Raw genomic sequence first — 23,129 nt, 5'->3', positions numbered from 1 at the left:
ATTTTCAATAAGAGCTTCTTTGAGATCATAGCAGAATTTGATGGTGGTAGTTGTGTCGTCTTATAGCCTGACTCATCCGGGGCCCGGATCACCTCTAGAAGTTCTTATGTAGGTAACATAACCACTAGCAGCTAATAATTAAAGAGGAGGGGCTTAGTAGGAAAAGCTAACAACTCAATTAATTTGAAGGCATGTTAGGGAAGAGTTACTCCTAGGAGTTGTTTCTCACAAATAATTCCTCCAGTGGGGATGTACTGAGAACACTTCTGAGGTGAGAGGTCCACCCTGCAAATCAATGCATTGGGCCATATTAGTAGGTACCACTTCATCTTGGGGCTGAGTTGGACAGCCTGGGAGAGCTCATCTTAAAAGGGCCACTAATTACAGGAAGACTTGATTTGGTGAAGCTATAAAGAGGAGGCTCTGGGTCTCTCAGCAACCAGATCTCCTGTCCCATCTGGCTCTTGTTCAGGAGTGTGGGATTTCTGCCCTTGTGGGGAAGAGGATGCTGGAGTTGCCTCTCTCAGCTGCTGCTCCTCCCGGGCTTTACAGAGAAGGATGAACCTCAGGTTGCTGCACTGTGACTTGCTTGATTGTACCAGTGAACGCCTCTGAAAATTTTGAGAAACTTGAATGGAAAATGAGAGGGTGGGTGGTTTGTTTGGTGTTTTTTTGGTTTTGTTCTGTTTTTTAAAAAAGCTGCTAGACTTTACAAAACTACTTTTTCAGCAAGAATCTCTCTGCACTCCTTACTAATCCTCCTTCCCTTCACTGTCCTTTTCTTGTACTTTCTCTCTAGAAATATTTGATTTTTACCTTATATGTATCTTATCCTTGTATATGTCATTGTGTTTCAGTATTTCTAGTTCTAATAGTGTTAGGGTCTTTTAACAAAAGAGCCAATCAAATGGAAATCCTAATGTTTCCCCTTAATTGCTGTTTATCAAAGGCTGTAGCAGCTGTGGCCAACATTCATATTCAGATTCATTTTGCTTGCTTTTAAGATCATAGTTAAAGAGTAATTTCATTGTCTGTTCCTAATTTATATTAACTTTCCTTGTTTCAATCATTTGTTTTGGTAAGTAACTGTTAGAGGCATGTCTTCTCTTCCCTTTCCTCCAAATGCCATGGTATAGTGGAGTAATTAGTTGAAGTTTGAGGTGATCTGTTCCCTAACCCATCCTGTAAATATCAATGCTAACAAGAGTGTCTTGTGTTTTTTTTCTTTTTCTTTTTCTTTTTTTTTTTTTTTTTTTTTTTTTAAATCGATGTGCTTCTTCCTGTGTGAATAATTATGTGTCTAGAAACAGCCATGGAGTGATTTTGCTGTACTGAATGGGGGAAAGATTAATAGTGACATTTGGAAGGCAAGTATATTGTCAGATTTTAGAACCTTTAATACTATTACCCTTGTTTTTTGCATGGCAGTGGCTGTTTTTTTTCCCTTTTATTTTTCCATGAATGTCATTCATAACCTAGGCCAAAGTGAGTGGGGGTACTGCTAGGGATGTCTAGCTCACAAACATGCCGCCTTTTCTGATCTTTCCACTTGGGATGGATTCAGTCTAAACTAGCAGGGCAACTGCCATGATGTAACGAATAAGATGCCTGCACTGAATGAAATGCAGCTTGAGAATATATGCATGCCTCTCTTCAACTTCAGCCAGAAATACTGTCGCTTCTTTGCAGAGAGGATTTAATTTCCCTTTGAAATAAGAAATAACATGGTGGTGTACTTAATACTATATTAATAGCGCTTAATACTATACTAATGGCACTGCCTTTATCTCTAGGATCTGCATGCAGCCACTGTGAACCCAGACCCAAGTCTGAAAGAGTTTGAAGGAGCAACCTTACGCTATGCCTCTTTGAAGCTCAGGTACGATGACTTCAGAAGTCTCCGTGGAGTGACCAGCTCCATTTTGTGTTGTGCTATAATTTTTATATGATTTTAAGATTGATTTTTTTTTTTTCTCTGTAACAGAAATGGTCCACAATCTGATGATGATGATTCTTGTAGCATCAACAGTGATCCAGAAGCCAAGGTCTGTAAGAAGATCCACAATGGGATAACAATTAAAAATTTGCAATTGTAAACAACTTGCAAGGTGCAGAATGTCTCCTAGGTTTTGAAATTAACTGTACTCTTCCTCTTGGCACAATGTAGATTGACCATGCAAGACTAATTCCATCAAAGGAATTTGCAGATTTAAAGCTTCATTCAATTTGGTCAGGAAAGTGTGACTTATTTTAAAATCATGTAAGCCAAGAGATTGAATGTTACAGCTCAAGATTCTACTGTCCAACTGTAATAACTGACCCCTTGCACAACTAAGTCAGTTTTCTGTCCTGAATGAGAGAGGGCTCTGTTGTTTGTCATGGCTGGATAGCTTCCTGGGGCATTCGGTGACAGAATTTGCTCTTTATTCTCGAGTTTGTCCCTTTTTTAAGTACTCTTCCTTGTTTATGTGGCTGCTTGAACTCGCAGCTAGTAACAAGGAAGTTACTTTTTAGAACAAGGAACTTTGTATTTTAGAACAGAGGATGCAGCCTAGTTTGAGGATAAAATTTATAGAGAAAAATGAGACCATTATGTGAACAACACCATAATTAAATCAGAGCTTTTACCGTTGTAATCTAAGGTTTTTAAGGAGAAAGAAGCAGCAGAATGTTTTGAATGCATGTATACGTATCTCCAGATTTGTCTTGCTGGTGGTTTTGCCTCATGCTTGCATCCATTTTTAAGGATGTATGTGAATCTCTATAATTGGAGATCCAAGTAATTTAAATAAGAGTTTTGGCTGTGCCATACACCTGCAATGACTGACAGGACCAGAAGCTACTTACATGCAGGAAGACAGTATGTAACAGAGTTAATAATTATAATAGCATTAATGATATATTTTAGGAGAGAAAACAGGGTACTTAAACTTCTTTGTCATCTTGATTATTTGACTTGTGATGTTTAAATCAGATGTGAATAAACGTGTTTTGCTTGGCAGGCTGGCAGTTAAAAAGCAAGGGTTTCAGCTGCGCTCGTTACAATGACAAGCACTAAATTCTGAGCACAGTAAATGGAGGTGTAGGAGTGATGAGCATTAGGTACCAGTCCTCAGAACCAGAAAGCTTCTGTTCCTTTCAAGATAAGCCTTACACTATGGAAAGCATTATAGGGAGGCAGTATTTTGATATGTCTGACTCTTTCCCAGGTGATTTGCACTGGGTAGAATTAGGAGCCCTTCCTGCGTGGAGAACCATGACAGTATTTGTGGGCAAATAACTCATATGTCATCATCTCCCTTCCCTCTCTGGCTTGCTTTTGAACTTCAAAATTTATGGAACTGATACCCTTCTGGTGTCAGGGAAACGGGTCAATGCCAAAAGCTTGTCCTCTTTTGTCTATCACAGCTGGTTTTGTTTCTCCTGTTTAGGCGAAACATGATGATGATACTTGAACGGGTAATCAAAACTGAGCGCTGAAACATTTACAGAAGTGACTGAGAAGAGCAAGACAAGAAATAGAGGAGAAACTATACGTGTTTGGGTGTTTTTTTTAAATCACTTGAGTCAAAGCACCTTACCTGCCATCTGTCACTGCCTGATGGGGATGTTGTGGGGGGACAGTAGTGACCACGTGCGTGGTCCTGCAGGTGAAGCTCAGCAGCACTGATGTTGCTTTGCAGCGGGAGAGGCTCTGGGCAGAGCTGTTCAGTGCATCTGCCCCTGCCCCGAGGACAGGACAAGCAGCTGCTGAACCGCCGTACCCACAGGGACGGGAAGTGGTCTGGAAACAGTGGGGAGAATCTTCGCCTGTGGAAAATGCTCTGGGATCTTTAATTCTCACATGGATGGGAAGGAAGTGTGGTAGGTGGATTCCTTGCTAGCCCATTTAACCCAAAATATTGCGGGACTGAAAGAATTCTGATAGGATTTGAAACTGATGACCTGAGTCTTGGAAAATCAGATTTTTTAGCCCCTTAGGCTCTCCTCTGCCACGTGACGTGCCTTAACTGTATTTGATTGAAGCTTGTTTTTGCGTGGCAGCAAGCACAGATACTTTTTCTTCATTTCAGCATAAGAGAAGGAAGCTTTTTTTAACTTACTAAACTCTCTATTGGAAGAATTTGTTAAAATGAACCTTGTTAGAGATATTTTAGAGATCTTAAACCTATTTAAACCTATTCATGACAGTGGCCAGTACATTTGAAAAAAAAAAATTAAATAAAAAATTTAAATTTCCTCAATGACACGGAGTAATGCTGTCTTTCAGCAAAGGGAACCGTGCCACCTTGTGGAAAGCTGAGGTAGTTGTCTTCCCCCAGAGTCCCAGCTTCTGCAGAGATTGTAGCTCTGCAAAAATGTCAGTTTTGGGAAAAGTGTGTCATATAATTCATGTAATTCTTGTAAGAAAAGTGATCTATGCAGCAACACAGTTAAGTGTTCAAAATTGTCAATAAACAACAAATGTTTCTCTATACATCATGTGCTTAAGATTCACTTCAGAGCTTCATATCCTTGGCATCTTGGTGCAGGTTGTCTGCACAAGGCTATAAAGGAGAAGGGGAAGCGGGAGAAAGGGGACAACGATTACATCCAGCTTCTTGATTTCAGTAACTTATTTTGGTAGGAATTTCTTGAAGAGATGGCTCATTGCACTTGACCAGGATCCTAATTCTGCATGCACAGAAACACGCACAACTGAAAATGAGTTTTGTATTGGTACTTCCCAGGAGACAGATCATAACCTTCCTGGTTAATTTATAGAGCAACCTGCGCCTTCCTAATTGAGTTTCAAGGGAGGTAAAAAGATGCTTTTACCAGTCCTGGACTGTAAATTCCTCTGGGCTGTCTCTTTTTACATTGTTGTAAAATATGATGGCCGTGTGTAAAAAGTATGGAAAGATGCTAAATTTTTTCCTTGCGGTCGTGCAAAGAAACCGAACCTCCTGGGGAAACCTGTCTCTGTCCCTAGGAATTCATCCCATCCCTAGGGATGAAAAATGGGAAGCTCATATGACTCAATTTCTCCAAAATCTCTTCAGAATTGATCTGTTTAGCCTGACATTTGGGCTCGCCTTTATTCTCTCCTTTTAAATGTGATTTTCTGCTGAGGCTTAATTTAGTCTTTCTGTGTTAAGCATGGATTTTCAAATTCCCTGTCCACATTAGTCTGTTCAGCAGAGCTTCGCTTTCCAGCTTTGCTGTTTTAGAGTAGTTTCAGCTATATATCAATGTCTAAGAATGGGAAGAATGTGTTGATACCTATGGAAGTACTAGGCAGTTGCTCCAAAAGTCTGTTTTCTACTTTAGAAACCAGTAAATGCTCAGGATCTCAAAAGAAAGGAAGAGAAGGAGACTGTTTGCAAGAGGGAAAGAGGTAGGAGGTGCTGATTTAAATTTAATGACTTACCTGTAGGTGAATGAAAACACAGTTGGAGACATGGGAAGTGAGTTGGTGAACTCCTACGGATTACCTGAGCATTAGGGATTAACCAATTGGGCTATTTGGAGTTATGTGAGGGATGTTTCTGACGAGCTGACTTGTCAGGCCACCTGTGGCTGTCATGAAAGTGGCCTGTAAATAGCTCTATGGAAATAATTCTACAAAATACTCCTCCTGAAGAGTTAATATCCATTTCTCTGCTGCTTTTCTTGCTATGTAGGCAGGTGTGTGTGTTTTGGAGACATCCTACATTTGCTTGTTTCTGGTCTTCTCCAGAAGCAGATATCCTGGCTAGACACAGGGCCATTAGTAAATAATCAGCATGTCTTCTTGGTGATGGAGATGAGTCTGATTTCTGATGCAAGTGAAGACTTAATCAGAGAGGAGGAGTTTTTGCCATGTCTAGTAATTCCAAAAAAGGATCATCTTTTCACACTGAAGTCCGTAATTCTCTCTCACAGTCAGAGTAGCTTCTGAAATTATTGGTGCAAACAGGGAGTATTCAGCACTTCCCAGCAGTTTCACAGTCCACCTCGTGCTGCATGTAATCTTCTCGTGAGAACATGAAACACTACAAAAAGCCTCAGTTCAATTCATTTCAATTAATGGACTCAGTGGACTCAATTCAATTAATTAAATCTGAGGAATTTATTCCATCTTAAGTCTCCTTACAAAAAAAGATTAAATCTAAAAGAAAAATTAGGCATCTTCAACAGTTTTTCTTCCAAAATGGTACTCCTGCTTGTTTTTCAGAACAGGATTTTTTTTCTTTCAAAAACAATCCTTAGTTTTCATTCCCTAGGAAATAGGACCTGTGACAGGGTAGAGGACTAAGAAGAAATCTTGAACCCATTCCTTTACCCTTATAGGGAACCACAATATGTAATCACATGTATTAATTTCAGGTTTCTTCTTAAACATTTTGGGGTTTTTTTTGCCTTGACTGGTCTTACTGACAAACTGATCCAAGTATTACCTTCCTTTGATGGTCAAAAACCTTTTAACCTAAACTTTTTGAGGCCATTTTTTATCCTCTTATTCTATGTTTAGCCATCTTCTAGTGCATTTATAGCAGGCAATTATGTCTCTTCTTCAGCCTAGTTTTATTAAAGTAAACAAGCCAAGTGCTTTTAATTATTCATAACGAGGCTAGGCGGGTTTGCCATCTTCTTATGAGTCCCTGTTTCCCTGACTGTTGTAGCAGCTCTGTGTTTTCTGTCTTCTATTTTTAACCAGGGGCCATCAGATTTGTTACCTTGGGTAGAGTTTTTCCGGGGTCTTGTAGGGTAGCTTTAAAATGTCCATATTCTCTATTGGAAAGTTCCTGACACATAATTTCCTTTACTTTTTCAACTCCTGAGTAAGTAATCATTTTATTTGCAACTTAAGCCATAATTATAACCAGTGTTTACAAGTTTGTAGGAATGAGGGGAAGAAAAGTCCTGGTCTTCATCTCAACAATTTTAATAGCACCTTGGTCAGGAGGAGGGAGTTGATGGTTTTGGTTTGGTTTGTTTGTTTTTTTAAAAGAATCTTCTTGCCAGTAGCTGATGTTTTTTTGTGAACAGCAGAATTTTGTATTTTGGGGATTATCCTAAACAATGTGTACATAGTTCCTTTAACACTAAGCTGCTCCCAATAGAAAACTAAGTGCTTCTTTGGAAATACTGACTTTTTGCATTGATGAGATGGTGTGGAAATGCAGGAAAGCTTTCACAAAATGCAGGAAAGCAAATTATGCTCAGTGCTCATGGATCTTCCTTAAATGATGTTCTTAAGTATTTTAAATCAAAAGAACTACAGATTAAGTGTTAAGTAGTTTTTAAAAAAGTGTTTCCTTTTGGTATTAGCTTATTTTAGGCTTTCAGAGGGAACAATGATAATCTGGGAATAAAAACTTTAAAAAACCAAACAAACAAAACCCCAACCTAAAACCAAAATAAACATTGTAATGGAGTTTGGGGTTAGGGTTTTTTCCTTGTTCCTTTCAAACACAAAAAGGTGCCCTTAGTTTCTTCCCTCTCTCACCATCTGGGTAGTCATTTTAGTAGCTTTCAAAACTATGAATCAAAACACAGATCTTTGTTTGAAACATCCAGTGACTAATCAAAAAGAGGTCCGTCTTGACAATTACTGTAGTATAGCAAACATTTGTCCATCTTTCCATCCTTGCAGCTTCTAGGTAGCAATGGTTGGAGATGGGGATGGCAGTTTCTAAACTGGTTGGTTGGTTCTGAATCTGGCTGTCTGCCGTTAGCAGCTTTAAGGCACCCTCCCAGCTGTGGAGATGCTGCAGGTAAATGATGCAGGTGCTCAAAAACATTCTGCTTCAAAAGCGGTTTTAGAAATAGCAGACTAAAGCACTAAAATACATCTCCTCGACAATATTTTTTAAAATAGTTTATTTTTCATTTTGTACATTAGAACTTTTGGAGAGTGTGTTTGCTCATTCATTCTCTCGCTCTGATTGATGCTTATTACTACTGATACCTATTGTGTCATTAGGTGATGTTATAAGTGATAATGTCATGATGTGAAGTAGATCATAATACAGATTTCCATCTAGAGGATATTTGCTTCCACCTTGTCCCTAAACAGTCTTGTTTAATCAAATATGAAGATTAGTCCAGGGCAGAAGCTGACGTAGTGTTTTCCCAAATCTAAGCGATTTACTTTTTTAATGGTATACAGACTTACAATATGTTTTAACTGTTATATTTATATTTTTTATATATATATTATCTGGGATAATTTCTTGAGCCCTTCAAGATTTATAATTAGATCCTGCAAATGTTACATGTCTTTCACTCTTAGAAATCCCACGTATCTCTGGGATCTAATTAGATGTGAACCTTTCATTCAGGATCAGGACATGGGTGACTGAACAGCAGGTGAGATGTAGAGGGAGAGATTTTACTTGTAGCCTTTCTTAGAAAAATATATCACAAAGTCATTCCTCATGTGAAAGAGAATGGAAACTGCTTTAAAATTTACCATTAATTTCCAGGTTTGTAATGCAATAATTATGTCTTGAATTTGGGGGCATTATCAGTATTTGCTTTATTAAGATATACTGTACAAAAGATTTGCATTGGGCTGCCAGATTTCTACAGGATTGGGAAAAGAGAAGATAAAATATAAGAACGCTTTTGTTTCAAATTGAATCAAAATATCTTCTTGGCCCATAAATTTCCAGTATTGACAGCAACTTTGTCTGCCGCAGGTCTGTTGACCAGGGATTGTTGTTGGAATAGTAAGAACATAGATAGCGATTACATTACAGGAGGATAAATGATGTGGGTGGGAGCTGTGTGGGTCACACTTTTCCCTTGAAGCAATTACTACCTTGTGAGTGCCGTGGGTGGCCAGGTTGCATGGGCAGTTTAGGCGCACGCCAGTGACGGCTCTCCCCGTGGGGAGGTGGCTTCCCTGGCTGCCAGCTGGGCGAGGCGGTGCCGGAGCCAGCGTGCCCTGCCTCTGAAATGGCAACCGTGGGGCACCAAATGCGCTGCTGTGACCTCCAAGTAACGGGAAACCATTTCCAAAGTGAAACAGTGCTGTTGAAATTGTAGCTACTCTACCAGGAAGTGCCAGCCATGTTTGAGAAAATATGAATATACCTGACTTTTTTTTTTTTTTTTTTTTAAATGATGATGTTTCTTCCAGTGGTGGCTCTTTAAGTAGAGTATTCTATTGCTTCACTAGGTCGAAGTGCCAGTGTCATGTTCAGTACCATTTCTCATGGAGATGCATGGTGCAGTTTTTCTTGGCCGGGGTCTGTGTACAGCATCTTGCTGTATACAACCATTTAACAAGCCATGGCTGTTGTGCAGAACACAAGAAAAACCTAGCTGCTGCTGTGAGAGTTTTTTTTTCCTTGGAAGAATCTGCACTTCCTAATATTTTAGTGTTTCTTATTTTTAATTGTTTTTAATCACAATTTATTCACTGTTTTGTGGTGCAGCACAGTAAACTCTAGGCCAGCAGTACTTTGTGTGTGGTTGATGAAGGAGCCCTTAGGAGAGGACAGAAACTGCATACTCACGTCCCACCGGCAAAAAGCTCCTGTTGCCGTTCTGCAGACGGATGGATTTGGTGAGCAGGGAGCTCCCAGTTTGGCTCAGCCTCTGCTGATATTGCTGGCAGACCTCCCCATCAGCTCACCAGCATCTTTGCTAATACACTGCAGACGTGATCACAGCTCACAGCCCTTCATACTCCCCACTGGAGACCAACCATTTCACCTCTAAAACAATATATAGCCTCTCTTAGCTCCAGCTTTAGAATGGCCTGTTGATTGTGAACTGCCTCTTGTTCATCATCTTGCTGCTACAAAATGAACTGATCAGATGATATTTTTGTATTTCTCTTCAATTATTTACCTTAGCTTGCCAGTTTAGGGTGGCTCAGGGAAATAGCCTGCTCTAGTCTGCAGTGTCACAAAGTTTACCATTCCACTGCATAGATTTTTAATGAAAAAAGTGCAGAGTATGTATTTTTGCGTGTGTGTGTATATATATAAAAAATATACATACTTATGTATGATGTATATATGTTATATGTTGTATATACACAGTTTGAAAACAGCATGGTACAACCTTGCTGGGTTATTTGTCCATTGTGGACCTGCTGAAAGGTACATTTATGGAGGAAGTTAATTTAAAAATCAATTAAAATGGAACATTGTATTGAATGACAGAGCAATATTTAGATAGCTCTAGCCAACATGTATATTTATTTTGGTATTAGTTCTACCTCTAAATTTCACTTTAAAAAACCAGAGGTCTTCCTTGCCAAAATTGCCTGCATTTCATCAAAGAGAAAAGGGAGTGGGAGGTAATATTTATCTCTTAAGAGATTTAAGAACATGAGATATGCAGTACATCGTAATGCCATGTTGCTGCTACCATAATGCTGGGTATGCATTATTCCATATGCTTGAAGATGATTGCTCCACGGTGCTGCAGGGAGGCAGCGTGACAGTAAGTGGGCCCTCAAATGTGGGAGGCCCACCAGGGCTCGAGATTTCTGGACTTGGGATTCATGTTCATTTGAGTTTTTTTCAAAGAGTGGGAATCGATCAAACGTGATTTAACTTCATAGACTTTGGATTCTGTTGTAAGCATAATTTCTGCAGAAAACAAATTACTCTTAACAATAGTGCTTCTAAAGAGACATGAAATCCTGACTCTAGTGAAGACGGAAGGTTTTTCTCCATTGATTCAGTAAGGTTGAGAGTTCACCTAAAGGTTGGGGTTTTTTTGTTTTGTTTTGTTTTGTTTTTAGTTGGATGTCTTGCATTTTACCTTTGAAATTATGCACCACAGTACTGAATAAAGTGCTGCTGGCTGCATGAGAACCACTTACATCTATCAGCCTGCAGAAGAGCCCTCCTCAGAAAAATACAACATTTAAGGTTAAAGATAACAAGTGCAGAGCATTAGTTTTTAAGAAATGAATGCACACATTCTTTCATGCCCTGTAAACTCCTGCAGGGCTTGTCTTTACTGAGAAAGCATATGTGTGTTTGTTGGGGTCGTTTTTGTGTGTTGCAGAATAATGAAACTTGCTTGAGTTACCCTAACGGTTCAGTTATTCTGCAAGATAGACCCTAATTTGAGCATCATTGCAACAATCATCCATTATTAGTTTCTGGTGAGAAATATGACTGCCTTTTCTTCACTGAGGAGGCACTGAGGTTTTTATTTCACTGTATTAAAATGAAACCCAAAACATCATTAATAGCTCAAAGCAAAGTCCATAAACCCATCCCTTTAGAATGTGAAGTCAAGGTATGTGCAAAACATTTAAGATCAAAGCCTATTCTTTACTGAGAAGACTGGAGAAAAGAATAAGGTGATTTTAATTTCTTCAGAACTACATATAGCAAAAGGGTATTAGTAGAGAATAATAGTGTCCATTCCATTTTTGCTCAACTGACTAGATTTTTTACTTGATTCAGAAATACAGTAATGAATAAGAAATTGGGATTCAAAAAATCTCGAACCGACACAATGGTCCTGCAGCATGTTCTTGCCTTGATAGAGCAGATTTGACCTCTGGCTGTGAGCCAGCAGGAACCACTAAGAAATATTAAACTCAAAACAAGAAAGGGACTTTTGTCATCCTACACATTGGAGTCTGTGAGTCTGGAAAAAATGAGACTGCAGTGTCTTGGAGAATGAGTAAGGGACTGTGAAAGCAGAAAGTTCAGTATTGACCTGCTCTAGAGAAATAATTTATCATAAAGGTTATTTTACAGTATTTGTAAAGCCCTCATATTTTATTCCACAGAAGTTCAGTTTACAATCATCTGCTTGAAACATTATTAGTAGATTTCTGAATTCTGTTGTGACCTGAATATCTGTGTTCTTATTTTTGTATGGCATGCACATTTTCAGCAATTCAAATAATACAAGATGGACTGCAACAGAAAGCTGGAAATGTTGAAAAATCTTATTACTATGTTTTTGATTCTGCATTTTTAATTTTTTGTAATTAAGAATTTTTATGTGACAACTGTCAGTATTTCTCTGAGAAAATGGATGCATTGCAGTCTATTCACGTCAATTAAACGAAAGTGTTTGCTTGTTCATTAATTGCATAAGATCTCTTTATTCTTTTGTTACTCAGTTTAGCTTTGGTCATCTCCAATATTTTCATCTGCAATCAATGCAAGTTTTCTTCATGTATAGCCAGCAAATATACTGGAACATACTTCTTTCTTGGAATAGGGTGGCTATATTTTAAGATACTTGATCTTCTAAAGCATAAAATAATATGATAGTTTGTTTTATTTTTAAATGATTAAATAAATTGTAAGTGGAATTTCCAAGATTGTGTTGGCTGCATAAGAAACGGTTAATTATGTGATCTACATGCTGTGTCTCAGGCACGAGCCTGCTCAGTGGTCTGTGATAAAAGGCCTTATTAAATACTATAATGATTTACGTATGTCTGCAGACAGATAAAATCTTTAAAAAGGAAAAACATAGAGGGAAACAAAGGGAAATCCAAGTCCTTTAGGCTCAGAAGTAGAGAAGAAATTAGTAGCACAGATTTAAATCATCAAGGCGAACATAATCTAATGCAGATGTTCATAGTGGCTACCAACAGCTGTGATCTGAAAAACAATCAGTCCGTGTATTTGTAATGTTCATTAGTTTGTTGTTCTCAAACTGATGTTCTAATCCAATTTTTCCCTGTAATGGGATCTTTCTACCCATGCCTTTATGATCCATCCAGTTTACAATACTACTCTGCCATTAGTCTTGTGTAATTGATCTCTTGTCCTCTGTCTAGTAGGGGATTGTATCTGCTTTGGTTTTCTTGATTTTTTTTGTTTGTTTTTATTTTATTTTTTAAAGGTACGTGCTTAGCACTACATGAGGCAACAGGTAGAGTGTGGCATTTGTGTACGTGCACGGTTCTGCATTCCTGTCAAAGCTCCTTCTAGACTTCCTCTTGGAAAAGCTGCTGCAGAGCAGAACCCTGCCCTGTGGTGAAGGGTTTGCAACGCCAAAGAGCCGAAGTGTGTGAACCACGATTCAGTCATTCCTTCACATCTAAAGCTCCCCAGCTTTAGGTGATGTTTTAGATCAGAACTGTACTGCGAAGGAGGTTTACAGCTTTTTAGAGAGTTTGGAATACAGCATTTATGAGTTTGGTTCTTTGGCTACAGATCATTAACCCTGAAAAATTAATTGGATTTGCAGCCATCCAAACATATGTTCCTCAGAACTGTAAAACTGAGCAGTGATACCAGTGTTTTCATTTCTGTTCACTTGTCTTTTCATGGGGCAGTGTGTGATAAGGTGGCCTTTTTTTCCCTGTGGCCTTTTCTTCCCCCTGTGTATTTTCTTTGCACAAGGTCCTGTGTAGCCTAGCAGGAAATGTGAAGTTTCCAGTTGAGATGAAATTACAAGGTTGTTGACATACCATGGTTTAAACATTTTTTTCATTCACCTATCTTAGACACAGTGTTCATGGTAGTATCTTTGATCCTTCCCCATCCCAAACAGCAACATCCAAATGTGTATACAACATCCCAATACAGTATGCAATTCCTAAATCTGTCTTTCATCCTGCTGTATTTATCAGCTTTTTTTGGTTTTCTTCAAACCTGGTTTTCTTTGCCATCTCTTGGAAAGAGTCTGGGAACACTAGATTCAAGCAGGTAGGAAATCACGTTTCACTTATCTTTATTCAGATATGGTTATTTAAATCATCCTTTTTAGAGTTTTGATTTTAAGATAAAGCAGAGGGTCTGACCAGGCAAAAAAACTGTAAGATTTTATTTTGTAAGTTAATACTAATAATGTATAACATGATACAAAGGTTATTTGTTTACTGTCCAAGGGAGAAAAGAAATGAGGTAGACAACTGTAAGCCAAAAGTTGGCATCTGGATTACTTTGAAATTATGATTTGCCGATAATTATGATTTGCCAGTAATTATATGTGGCCCTCGAGTAGAGGTACTTGGAACCAACTGGCATTACCAGGAATGTCTGTTTTACTGAGCTCATAGACTCTTAGTCAAGGAGAGCTGCACTCAGTGGTTTTCAGCTTGGCTTGTTTTGACTCTAGATACCAGTTCCAGGAGAAAAGAGGGTGCGTTAGCAAAGCTCTTTAGGTCAAAGGAAGCACTTTGTCTCTTGACTAGTAAGTACCGTCGGTGGGAGCCGGGGAACCACAATGCTGGATGAGTGTGCTACGTAGCTAAGCAATTCTGCTGTCGTGGCTAGCTCAGCTAGTCCTGGCTTAAGAATTAGGTCACACCTGATTGGAGACACTAGGTGGTTTGTTTCTGCTGGGTTTTGTGGTTTGTTTTAAAGAGTACCTCTGAGTCAAATAATTAAGGGGGGGGCACCAATAATAAAGCATGAAGTGGATCCTTTTTAAGAGAGATCTACAATTGCTGGCAGTACACAGAGAGAGAGGAATGCAGGCATGCGTGCACACGCTTCCACCACATCCCCCTCCATAGGTGTTTGTATATATACTTCTGTTATCTATTATACTGATGATAAATGAACTGTGGTATGTATTACATGTTATTCTGAGTCCTCATATTTTCTACTGCTGAAATCTGCATGAAGGTCTACCATCACTTCTGAGTTATGCCAGCATGTGTATTCAGTTAGAGCCAACCAAGAAGTAGATGATTTTTGGTCTCTAAGTGTATTTTGAGCAAAAGAATGTTTCTTGCATGTGTATCCTCAGGTACATAGGCATTGTGTTGCTTTGTGGGTGGGGTGTTGAGTCCTTCTGGGTTTTATTGAGAGGTTTTTTGTTTGTAGTGAGTCTTTGGGAGATCAGTTTGTTTTGATGAAGCTGTTCTGAAGCATTTTATTTGGGTTATGGTAAGGGCTTCTTGTAAAACACACAAACAAAATCTTGCCAGGTGCCAGAAGCCAACTGGGTTTCTCACGTCTACCTGGCTTGGAAGCACGGAGAGGGACTGGAAGTGGGGAAGGAAGTCAAGCCTTTCACATGGAGGGGAATACGTGAGATGGACAAGAAGTGTGGCTCATTCAGCTCACTCTACTGTCATGACAGTGGGCTGGGAAGGGAAAGAAATACAGTGGATGCCACCACTGGAGAATTTTAAACATAGTATAAAAATGGCCAGGAAAGAAATACCAAAACAGTTTACCATCTTTACTAATAAGAGATTTACCTGCTGTCAACTTGAACTGATTGTCTTTCACCAGTTTTTTGCCTTCTTAAGGTATACTCTGTTCAGTGCAAGGACTTGTGTTCGGAAAGCAGCTAACAAATTGCAGATGTGGTTGAAATATGAAGAATAATGAGGAAACAATATGCTTAGTGTATATATTTAGTTATTCACCTCTCTTAAATGATTTAGAAAATGTTTCTCTCTGCTAGTATTCTGTTACTCAATTTAATATTGAAATACTTGTAAAAAACCCTTTCTTCTGGCACAGTAAAAATCTGTATTTTAAAAGCTTGCAGAGATAAATATTTAATACCCCAATGGGCATCGCAGCACTTTCAGCAAGATTCATGAGCATCTGATATGCCAAAAACAATACTGCAATCTTGAAATTAGATGATCTTAATAATTGCTAAAAAATTGATATTTTAGTATCTTATGTAGCCCTGAAGTGAAGAGCACCCCTGAGTGGTGACCCCTCCTTTGTTTTCTCTTTCACTTTCTCCTTCATCTCCCTTTAAAATCTGAAAGCCAGTGCTTTTGTGGGTTTCCGGCAAAGCTGGGTCAGGAAGCAGCAGTGTAGGAGAATTTGCATATTGTTTCCTTGTTTGCAAAGCAAAAAAATAATAATAATTTTTAAAAACCAGCCACAAAAAATCTGGAGGCGTGGGAGGCTTTAATTTTTCACCCACACTCACTAAAGGGTTTCACACAATTTGCAGAGTGTATTTGCTGTCTGATAGCTTAGATGAGATGCATCATTAGTGGGTCATTGGAGTAGGTACCAGAGGTACAAGAGGCAGGCTCTTCGGCTGGGTTTTCTGCGTGGCGAAGTAGGCTGGAGGAGTGTATTGTGCAAGCTGAAGGAAGGCTGAAGGAGGAGAGAAGTTTTACAGGGCAGGCAGGAGAAACTTGTTCATCTTTTTACTCACTGGTGAATTTTATTCCTCCCTTAGTTTGCCAAAGTTGACATATTATGCATATTTAAAATACCTTGGTGTTTTGGGGTCTTTTTTTGAGGGCAGTGGTTCCCAAATGGCACACCAGTGATGGTGCGTGAGCTTGATCTACTTCACTGACTTCACAGCATTTTTTAGAAGGTGGCAAATAAATATTCAGTGTCTGCTTTTGAACTGTGAAGCTGATTTATTTACTGCATCTCAAGAAGAGGGATTAATTGGTAACTCCAGCGTGGACCTGCTGTTGCTGCTGCTGGGCTGTGTGCCTGTGTGGGCAGTGTCTCGGAGGCAGCGTGGCTCCCAGCGGTCACTGGTGCCGGCTTCCTTCGAGCAGCTCCCAGGATCACTGCCTGCCTTCTGGAGACCCGCAGGATGCTGCTGACAGCAAAGAAAGCTCTGTGGCACAACGCGGCAGCACTGGACAATGAGTGTTGGTCTTTGCAAGGTCAAAATTGCGCTGAGTACCTAACAGGGAACTGGATTGACTGAAACAATTGCAAGTCAGTTCACCAGAACAACATAGCCTTTCAGGACAGCATAACATTTCAGAAGAAACATATGAATAACACCAAAGCAAGCAGGGTACCAAGGACTGAGTAATAACTGACGTCAATACTTGATCCGTCTTGGGAAGGGGAGGCTCGGGGTGAAAGAACAGAGATGTTATATGATGGCAGATTTTCAGTTATTAATTGTAAATTGTCTCCCTTCTACTTTTGGAATTTGTGCCTGCTGAATCCTGCACCTCTGTAGGAGGCATCATGGTTAGCAAAGAGGATTTGGGTGTAAGAAGTGAGTGCAACTTTATGTCAGTGCTGATGCACTATCTAATCACTGACTCAAGCCAAGTGTTTCTTCATATTGTGCAGGGAAACCGGAGCTCAGAGATGGGATGGCATTTGATTTGGCAGTGTTCGGTGGCGGTGTCTGTTGCCATATTGAATACCTAGAAGATAGCAGGAATTTGGTATGGGGTCATTAAGGAACTATTATTGATGAACTTTTAGGGCCCATCATATATGTTTGATGTGCCTATTAAGGAGGTACACCAGTAAGTCTGTTGTGCTTCCGTCACTGGCGGTGCGTTGCCATTTGAGAATGAGATGTAGCCATAATGTTCTCCAGAGGAAATCTTGGTCTCGTAGACAAACTCCTTTTGACTTAGCGTGAGGTCTGTATTTCACCCATTGTAAAGCCTGAGAGCAAATGCGCAGTGTTTTTTCAGAATTAAAGTTTTTTATTCCCTACTCTAGTAGATGTAGGGTAGAGATGGTGCCATTCAATTTCTCCCATTTTGTTTTGTTTGCAAAAAGCACCATATGTGCAAAGTAATGTCATCTTGGCTTGTTCTGCCAACTGAGTGCTCTGGTTGGCTAAACATCCTTCTGCTAAAAAACTGTATAATTAGATTGTTTTATTTTAAAGGTAATTTTTAATTTCTTGTAGAACAAAGCCTGCTTTCCTCTTATGATAGCTTATCTTTTTGTTAGTGCTTTGAATTTGTTATTGTTTGCCACCTTAGTTAAACTTACTGCAGAAATGATTGCTGTAATCCACAAAAAACCCCTTGATTTTCTGGTTAAAAGCCAGGCAGTGAGATATACTGTGAGCGTGAATCTCAAACAGATGTAATCCAATAGTATTTTCTTTCTTTTCAATTAGAGCTCTAGATGCTAGCTAAAATTTCAGTTCTTCTATATCTGTAGTTGTGCTTTTTCCCTTATTTCTCTGTGTTTGTGTGTCCTACTATTTACTGGTCCCTTGTTTCCTCCTTTATATTAGCAAAAGTATTTTATTGTAAAGCATTGCAGTTACCTCTACAGCTACCTTTCCTGGCAAGTCATATATTCTTCTTTGTTCCTTCGAATGTTTTCACTTTGCCATTCTGAAATTATATTTTGATTTATTTATCTTTGAGCATAAGCTCATCTACAAGGCCTTGATTTTGTTTTCCTCCTAGCCAGGGATCTTTAACCTTAACTGACTAGTTTCTGTTGCATGACAAGATTTTCATAGCTGGATACAGCAGCGTGTTGTGTGCTCCGATATGTGTTCAGATATTTTCTGGTTTCTTTTTAGTGCTTTGCTGTGCGATCTCTGGGCTGGGTAGAAATGGCAGAAGAAGATCTGGCTCCTGGAAAAAGCAGTGTTGCTGTGAACAATTGCATCAGACAACTCTCTTACTGTAAAAACGACATCAGAGACACTGTTGGCATTTGGGGAGAGGTAAGAATGGGGTGAACTACTCCTCCTCTTGGAACATCCCTTCTTGTGTTGTAAAACATCTTGAAAGAACGACTCTGCAAGCAAATATGTCCATGCTATGTGTTTGGGATTTCCCTATCCTAGCTGGCACTGCCAAAAAATATAAAAGAGTTCAAGGAAATTGTTGATGTTTTTGTTCCAAACTGCTCAGGGCAGCAGATGCCACAAAGATCTCACCTTCGTGTTTACATCTGTGCTAGTACACACATGTGCAATAACAGTGTTGGGGGCACACAAACCAAACTGTTGAAATCCGTGGAAGTCTTTCTCCTGACCAAAGGTTTGAGAGTGGTGCTTTGGAACAGCAATTTCACAGGTTTCCTGGTGACATAAAGGGCTTTAAGGAAACCCAGAAACCCCGTGCTTCTGAAATGAATGAGAAGATTGAGAATGGTGTACAGATGGCTTATTTTAAGATTATTATTTTATCAGTGTTTCAGAAGGAAATTAATTGTATGTCATCAGTCTGTCTGTTGGTTCCTCTCCAATAACTCTTGAATCGGTTCACCAGTATCATCCAGTTTTGAAGGATGCCAAATTCCCACACAGTGAGGGAAAAACAGAGAGCCCAGCTCTCCTCTTTCTTGGTTTGCTGGTGGGTCAGTACATCTTCATCAACTGAACCATGCAAGCTCTGTGCTTCTTTCTGAATTGGCAGCAAAGACAGGATAACACTGTGGGAGCTCAGGGGGAAACTTGAAGGAAGCTAGAGGTATTGTGGTTTGGAAAAGAGGTGTGCTGGGGACAGATGAAGGAGTGGAAGATGTGGAGGGATCAGTAAGTGAAACAAGAAGAAAGGAAAAGGTGAGGTTATAGTGGTGCGATGTACAGAGGACACGGGAGACAAACCCATAGAAAAACATCTTCATTATTTGATTGTTCATGGAACAATTTAAACTTCAGCCAAACCTTATTCTCTACCTCTCTCCTGACATGTTTTCAGGAGGGTTACACTAATGTGGATTTACTACACAAGATCTGAATGCAAAAGTCATGTGAGTGTGGTAACCTTCACTTGTGTGATCGAAGAGAAACGGCACTGCCAAACAGCAGAGGAATTGAAAGACTGACTTGTCTGTTTCAGTAAAAATCTCAGGAAAAATATCGTTTGGTTTCCCAAGTTATTGTTACAGTCTAAGGCTTGAGTCCAGCATCCTGGCTATGACCACAACAATGCAGAGATGCTTCAGAGGAGCAACTTGGAGAAAGTGCCTGTTTAAAAATGGAAGTGATGTTTCAAGGGACACATGTAGAGTGCCCTATCTAAAGTAATTTCAGAAGGGTTTTTCTATGTAAGAAATGTATATTGTACGTATAAATGAACAAGATAATATTGATCTCCCTTTTCCTTACTTCTGGGAACAGTTTTATTTAGTTAAAATAGCTAGACAAGCAATTAGAGATGTGTCAGTCATGGAATTTGGACTTACTGCTGACCCCGGGAGGGAAAAAAACCCACTCTCTTTACATGTGTGTAATCCCATCCATGTTTCAGATGACAGAATTTTGATCAACTTGAAGTATATCGTTTACTTTGAAATAGTGTGCTTTATTATGGTTTAAGAGTTAATGTTCACTGGTTTAAGAGTTAATGTTCACATTTTTCCATATTTCTCTCTGTCAATCCCATTGTTCTTTGCTGGAAACCCTTGCAGGTTCTCAAGCCAAAGTGGTGAAAAGTTTTGGTCCTCTTGAATGGAACTTTTAATTAAGAATGCTATTCATAAAAAAAATAAGGAAAAATCAGCCTGACAAAACAAGAGAGACACTATGCTTGAATAGGTGGCCCCTGAAGTAAATTGTCTCCTTGATTTTAAAAGAAATCATTACAACCACATTTTTATGCTGGCAATGTAATGCTTCAAGAGTGATTGGAAGAGGCACGTTTTAGAGAGGAATCTGAAAAAAGTGTGCTCATCACTGACATATCAGATGGAGCACTTACAGCAGAAATCTATTATGAAGCTAGAACTGATGACTGCAGATAGAGGTTTTAAGATTGCCTAAAGATTTATCTTAGCTAGACTGTAATGAAAGTGAAATTGGAACTAGGACCATCCCCAAGTTTTCATGATCTAAAAACACAAAACAAAACAAAGCAACACACACCCTGGGTAAAATCCTGACCCTACAGCAGCTTTGTCACTGGCTTTAATGTGGGATTTCATGCCCTCCACTCCCCTCCAAAAGAAATTCCCTGTAAATTTCTAACTTCCTCAGTTCTGTAAAATCTAAGAAGAAAAACGCAACTCATCTGTTTGTGTTGCTACTTTGCCATCCATTATATTCCTGTACATAACAAAATCACTTACATGAGAAAGATACATTGTTGCCATTGACCTATATACCACAGTATGTAACACTTCCCTGAAAGACTGCTGGGGTTGAGTCTTTATTTCCTTCATTCACTTTCCCTGTGTGGCTCTTCCCGTGAGAGCCTTCCTCATCTTGGACCATCAGGTCTCTGCAGCTCTTCAGCAGTCTGAGACATTGAGGCCTATGTTCAAGTGCCCAGTCTGTCTAAATTATTTCTTCTTGCCCTCTGCAGTGTTTTCATCTCTAAAATAGCTTTTGTATAATAAGGCAACAAAACTTAGCAAAATATATTGCTTCTGGCTGCAGCCAAGCTATCCCTTGAGCATTGCAAGGATAATTTTCTATGACTTATGTTGCTTATCTGCCCATTCTCCAATCTTTTCCAGCTAATTTGGGTTCAGTTTTATTACCCTAATCCCAGTGTATTTTGCATGATGAACAGATTTTACCTTCTTGTAATAATTTCCTTCTGGAACAAATATATAAGTGGAAAATGGGTCCAAAAAGCAATCTTTGTGACACTCGGTAACATTCTTCACATAATCTGTTTACTGCTTCTGACCTCCAAGTAAATTTCTCACCGTTTTTCTTTGTGATGATTCTGTTTTCTGATTGGTTTCCTTCATCATCCTGGTCTGCCTGGTGCCATCCTGGCTTCTGTGTTTTATTTCCCATGTTTCTTTTTCTGCATGCCACAAGCAGTTCAATGCTGCTGATTCGCCCCATTTACATGCATGGTTATCGCAGCTACATCTGTTTCTGCTTCTCTAGGAGCAGTCTATAGATCCAGCCTTGCATCTCGGCCACAGCTGTACTTTTTCCATCAGGCAAAATGTTCTTGTGTTGGCATGGCATATACCAGCCTATGTCCCCTCCTCTCCCACACCCCTCTCGGCACTTGCACTGCCTGCTCTGTGTCGCAGCTCCCCTCTGAATCCCTGTTAGGAGACCTGTGGGGGGAGAGGCGGTCGGCAGTGCCTGCCCCTTGCTGCCTAGCCTGGAAACCCTGGAAGCAGGCCCTCCCAGGGTGACATGAATGTGTGTCTTACACAGACACAAAATTGACGTCATTAAGACCTGAGCCACTGTAACCAAGCGGGAAGAAGGTTTCTGTGTCACTGAGGTGAAGAAAAAGGTCATTTTTGAAACATTTGTCAGTAGGAAGTCAGACCCTTTCCATTCTTTCTGTTCATTTATAGATTCTGGCACAATAGAGAGGAAACAAATTACTCTATATTTAGCTGATAGCTCCCACCTTCTTCTTCTATCAGCAGGAGCTTGTCTTACCTCGGCAATAGGTCCAGGATCATTTCTGTGGGATCTTGCAGTCTGTAGAGTAGGTGTACAGCCTCTGAGAAGAGAGCTATTAGATGTGATAGAAGAGGCAGCAGACCTTTTGCAAATGCTAGCCATAGGGGGAAGATTAGCATTTGTGAATTAACATCAAAAGGAAAAGTGCTGCTAAATTTGTTACCTCTAAGGGGAAAAAGCATTCTCCTCCTTCTTACCTGCCAGAAGAATAAGGGAGTCAGACATGCTGCTGCAGTCACCAGCAGAATTCAGATTCATGTCTTAATACTAGGTTTTCCCCTTTAATTAATCTTTCTTCAAAGAGTATCCTATAAATCCTTTGACATGTACAAATTGCTCTCTGTTCCCATGACCCATTGGTTAAAGTTTATGGAAACAAAGCGCATTGTTTGAAGGAAGAAACTCTGCCTTAAGAGTACAGGTTTTGATGTAAGCTTTTACTATGAAGACAGTTCTTGACTTCTCATATATTTGGAAGAATTTACTGGAGAAAGGATAAACACATAATTTGTTTAATAACTCAGTAGCTTAGGGTTGAGTGAGTCAAACAGTTGCATTTAAAAGACATCAACGCTTTTTGTGATTGGGATTGTTTAAAAATACAGTAGTAGCAAGTTACTATCTTAGATCTTTTTCACACCAGAAGTAAATTAACTTGTTTTCAATTGCTCTTGGAACAAGCCGAAACTTCGAGTAAATTAAGAGGATGCAAGTCTAAACAGCATAGGCATAACACCTTGATCCCAGTCAGTTTGAGAGAGGGACGTACTGTGTAACTGTGCTTTGTCTGGAGTTGCAGGGCAAAGACATGTACCTTATACTGGAAAATGACATGCTGAACCTGATTGACCCCATGGACCGCACAGTTCTTCATTCGCAGCCCATTGTGAGCATCCGAGTCTGGGGAGTGGGTCGTGACAACGGCCGGTGAGTCCTCCTTATCCCTCTTGACTTGGTGCTATTTCTGTCTGCTGATATAGAGTACGCATACACCTGGAGCAAGTTAGGTATCAAACCTATTCATTTGATTGAGTAATTGTGTCCCAGGGGCTGTGAGAGGATGGGTAAATTCTTCTTGCTGGTGTTACTTTTTAAAATCTCTGCTTTTCATAGTTTATCACTTATATGCTGTTTTGTTAAACGTGTATTGAGCAAAC

General features: G+C 39.6%; 1 protein-coding gene across 1 annotated transcript in view; it reads left to right on the top strand.

Annotated features, from left to right (window-relative positions):
• The window catches only part of APBB2 (amyloid beta precursor protein binding family B member 2), a 190,240-nt gene that overhangs the window by 122,403 nt on the left and 44,708 nt on the right, over positions 1-23,129 (top strand). The window contains exons 7-11 of the mRNA XM_075148973.1: positions 1,305-1,367; positions 1,794-1,879; positions 1,985-2,045; positions 18,160-18,306; positions 22,772-22,899. Of these exons, the coding sequence (XP_075005074.1) occupies positions 1,305-1,367; positions 1,794-1,879; positions 1,985-2,045; positions 18,160-18,306; positions 22,772-22,899 (485 nt within the window). The remainder of the gene's footprint in view (positions 1-1,304; positions 1,368-1,793; positions 1,880-1,984; positions 2,046-18,159; positions 18,307-22,771; positions 22,900-23,129) is intronic.

This window comes from Calonectris borealis, chromosome 4 (genome assembly GCF_964195595.1).
Source record: "Calonectris borealis chromosome 4, bCalBor7.hap1.2, whole genome shotgun sequence".
Lineage (NCBI taxonomy): Eukaryota > Metazoa > Chordata > Aves > Procellariiformes > Procellariidae > Calonectris > Calonectris borealis.
The sequence above is the reverse complement of the archived record's forward strand: the minus strand, read 5'-3'. Positions and strand labels throughout refer to the sequence as shown.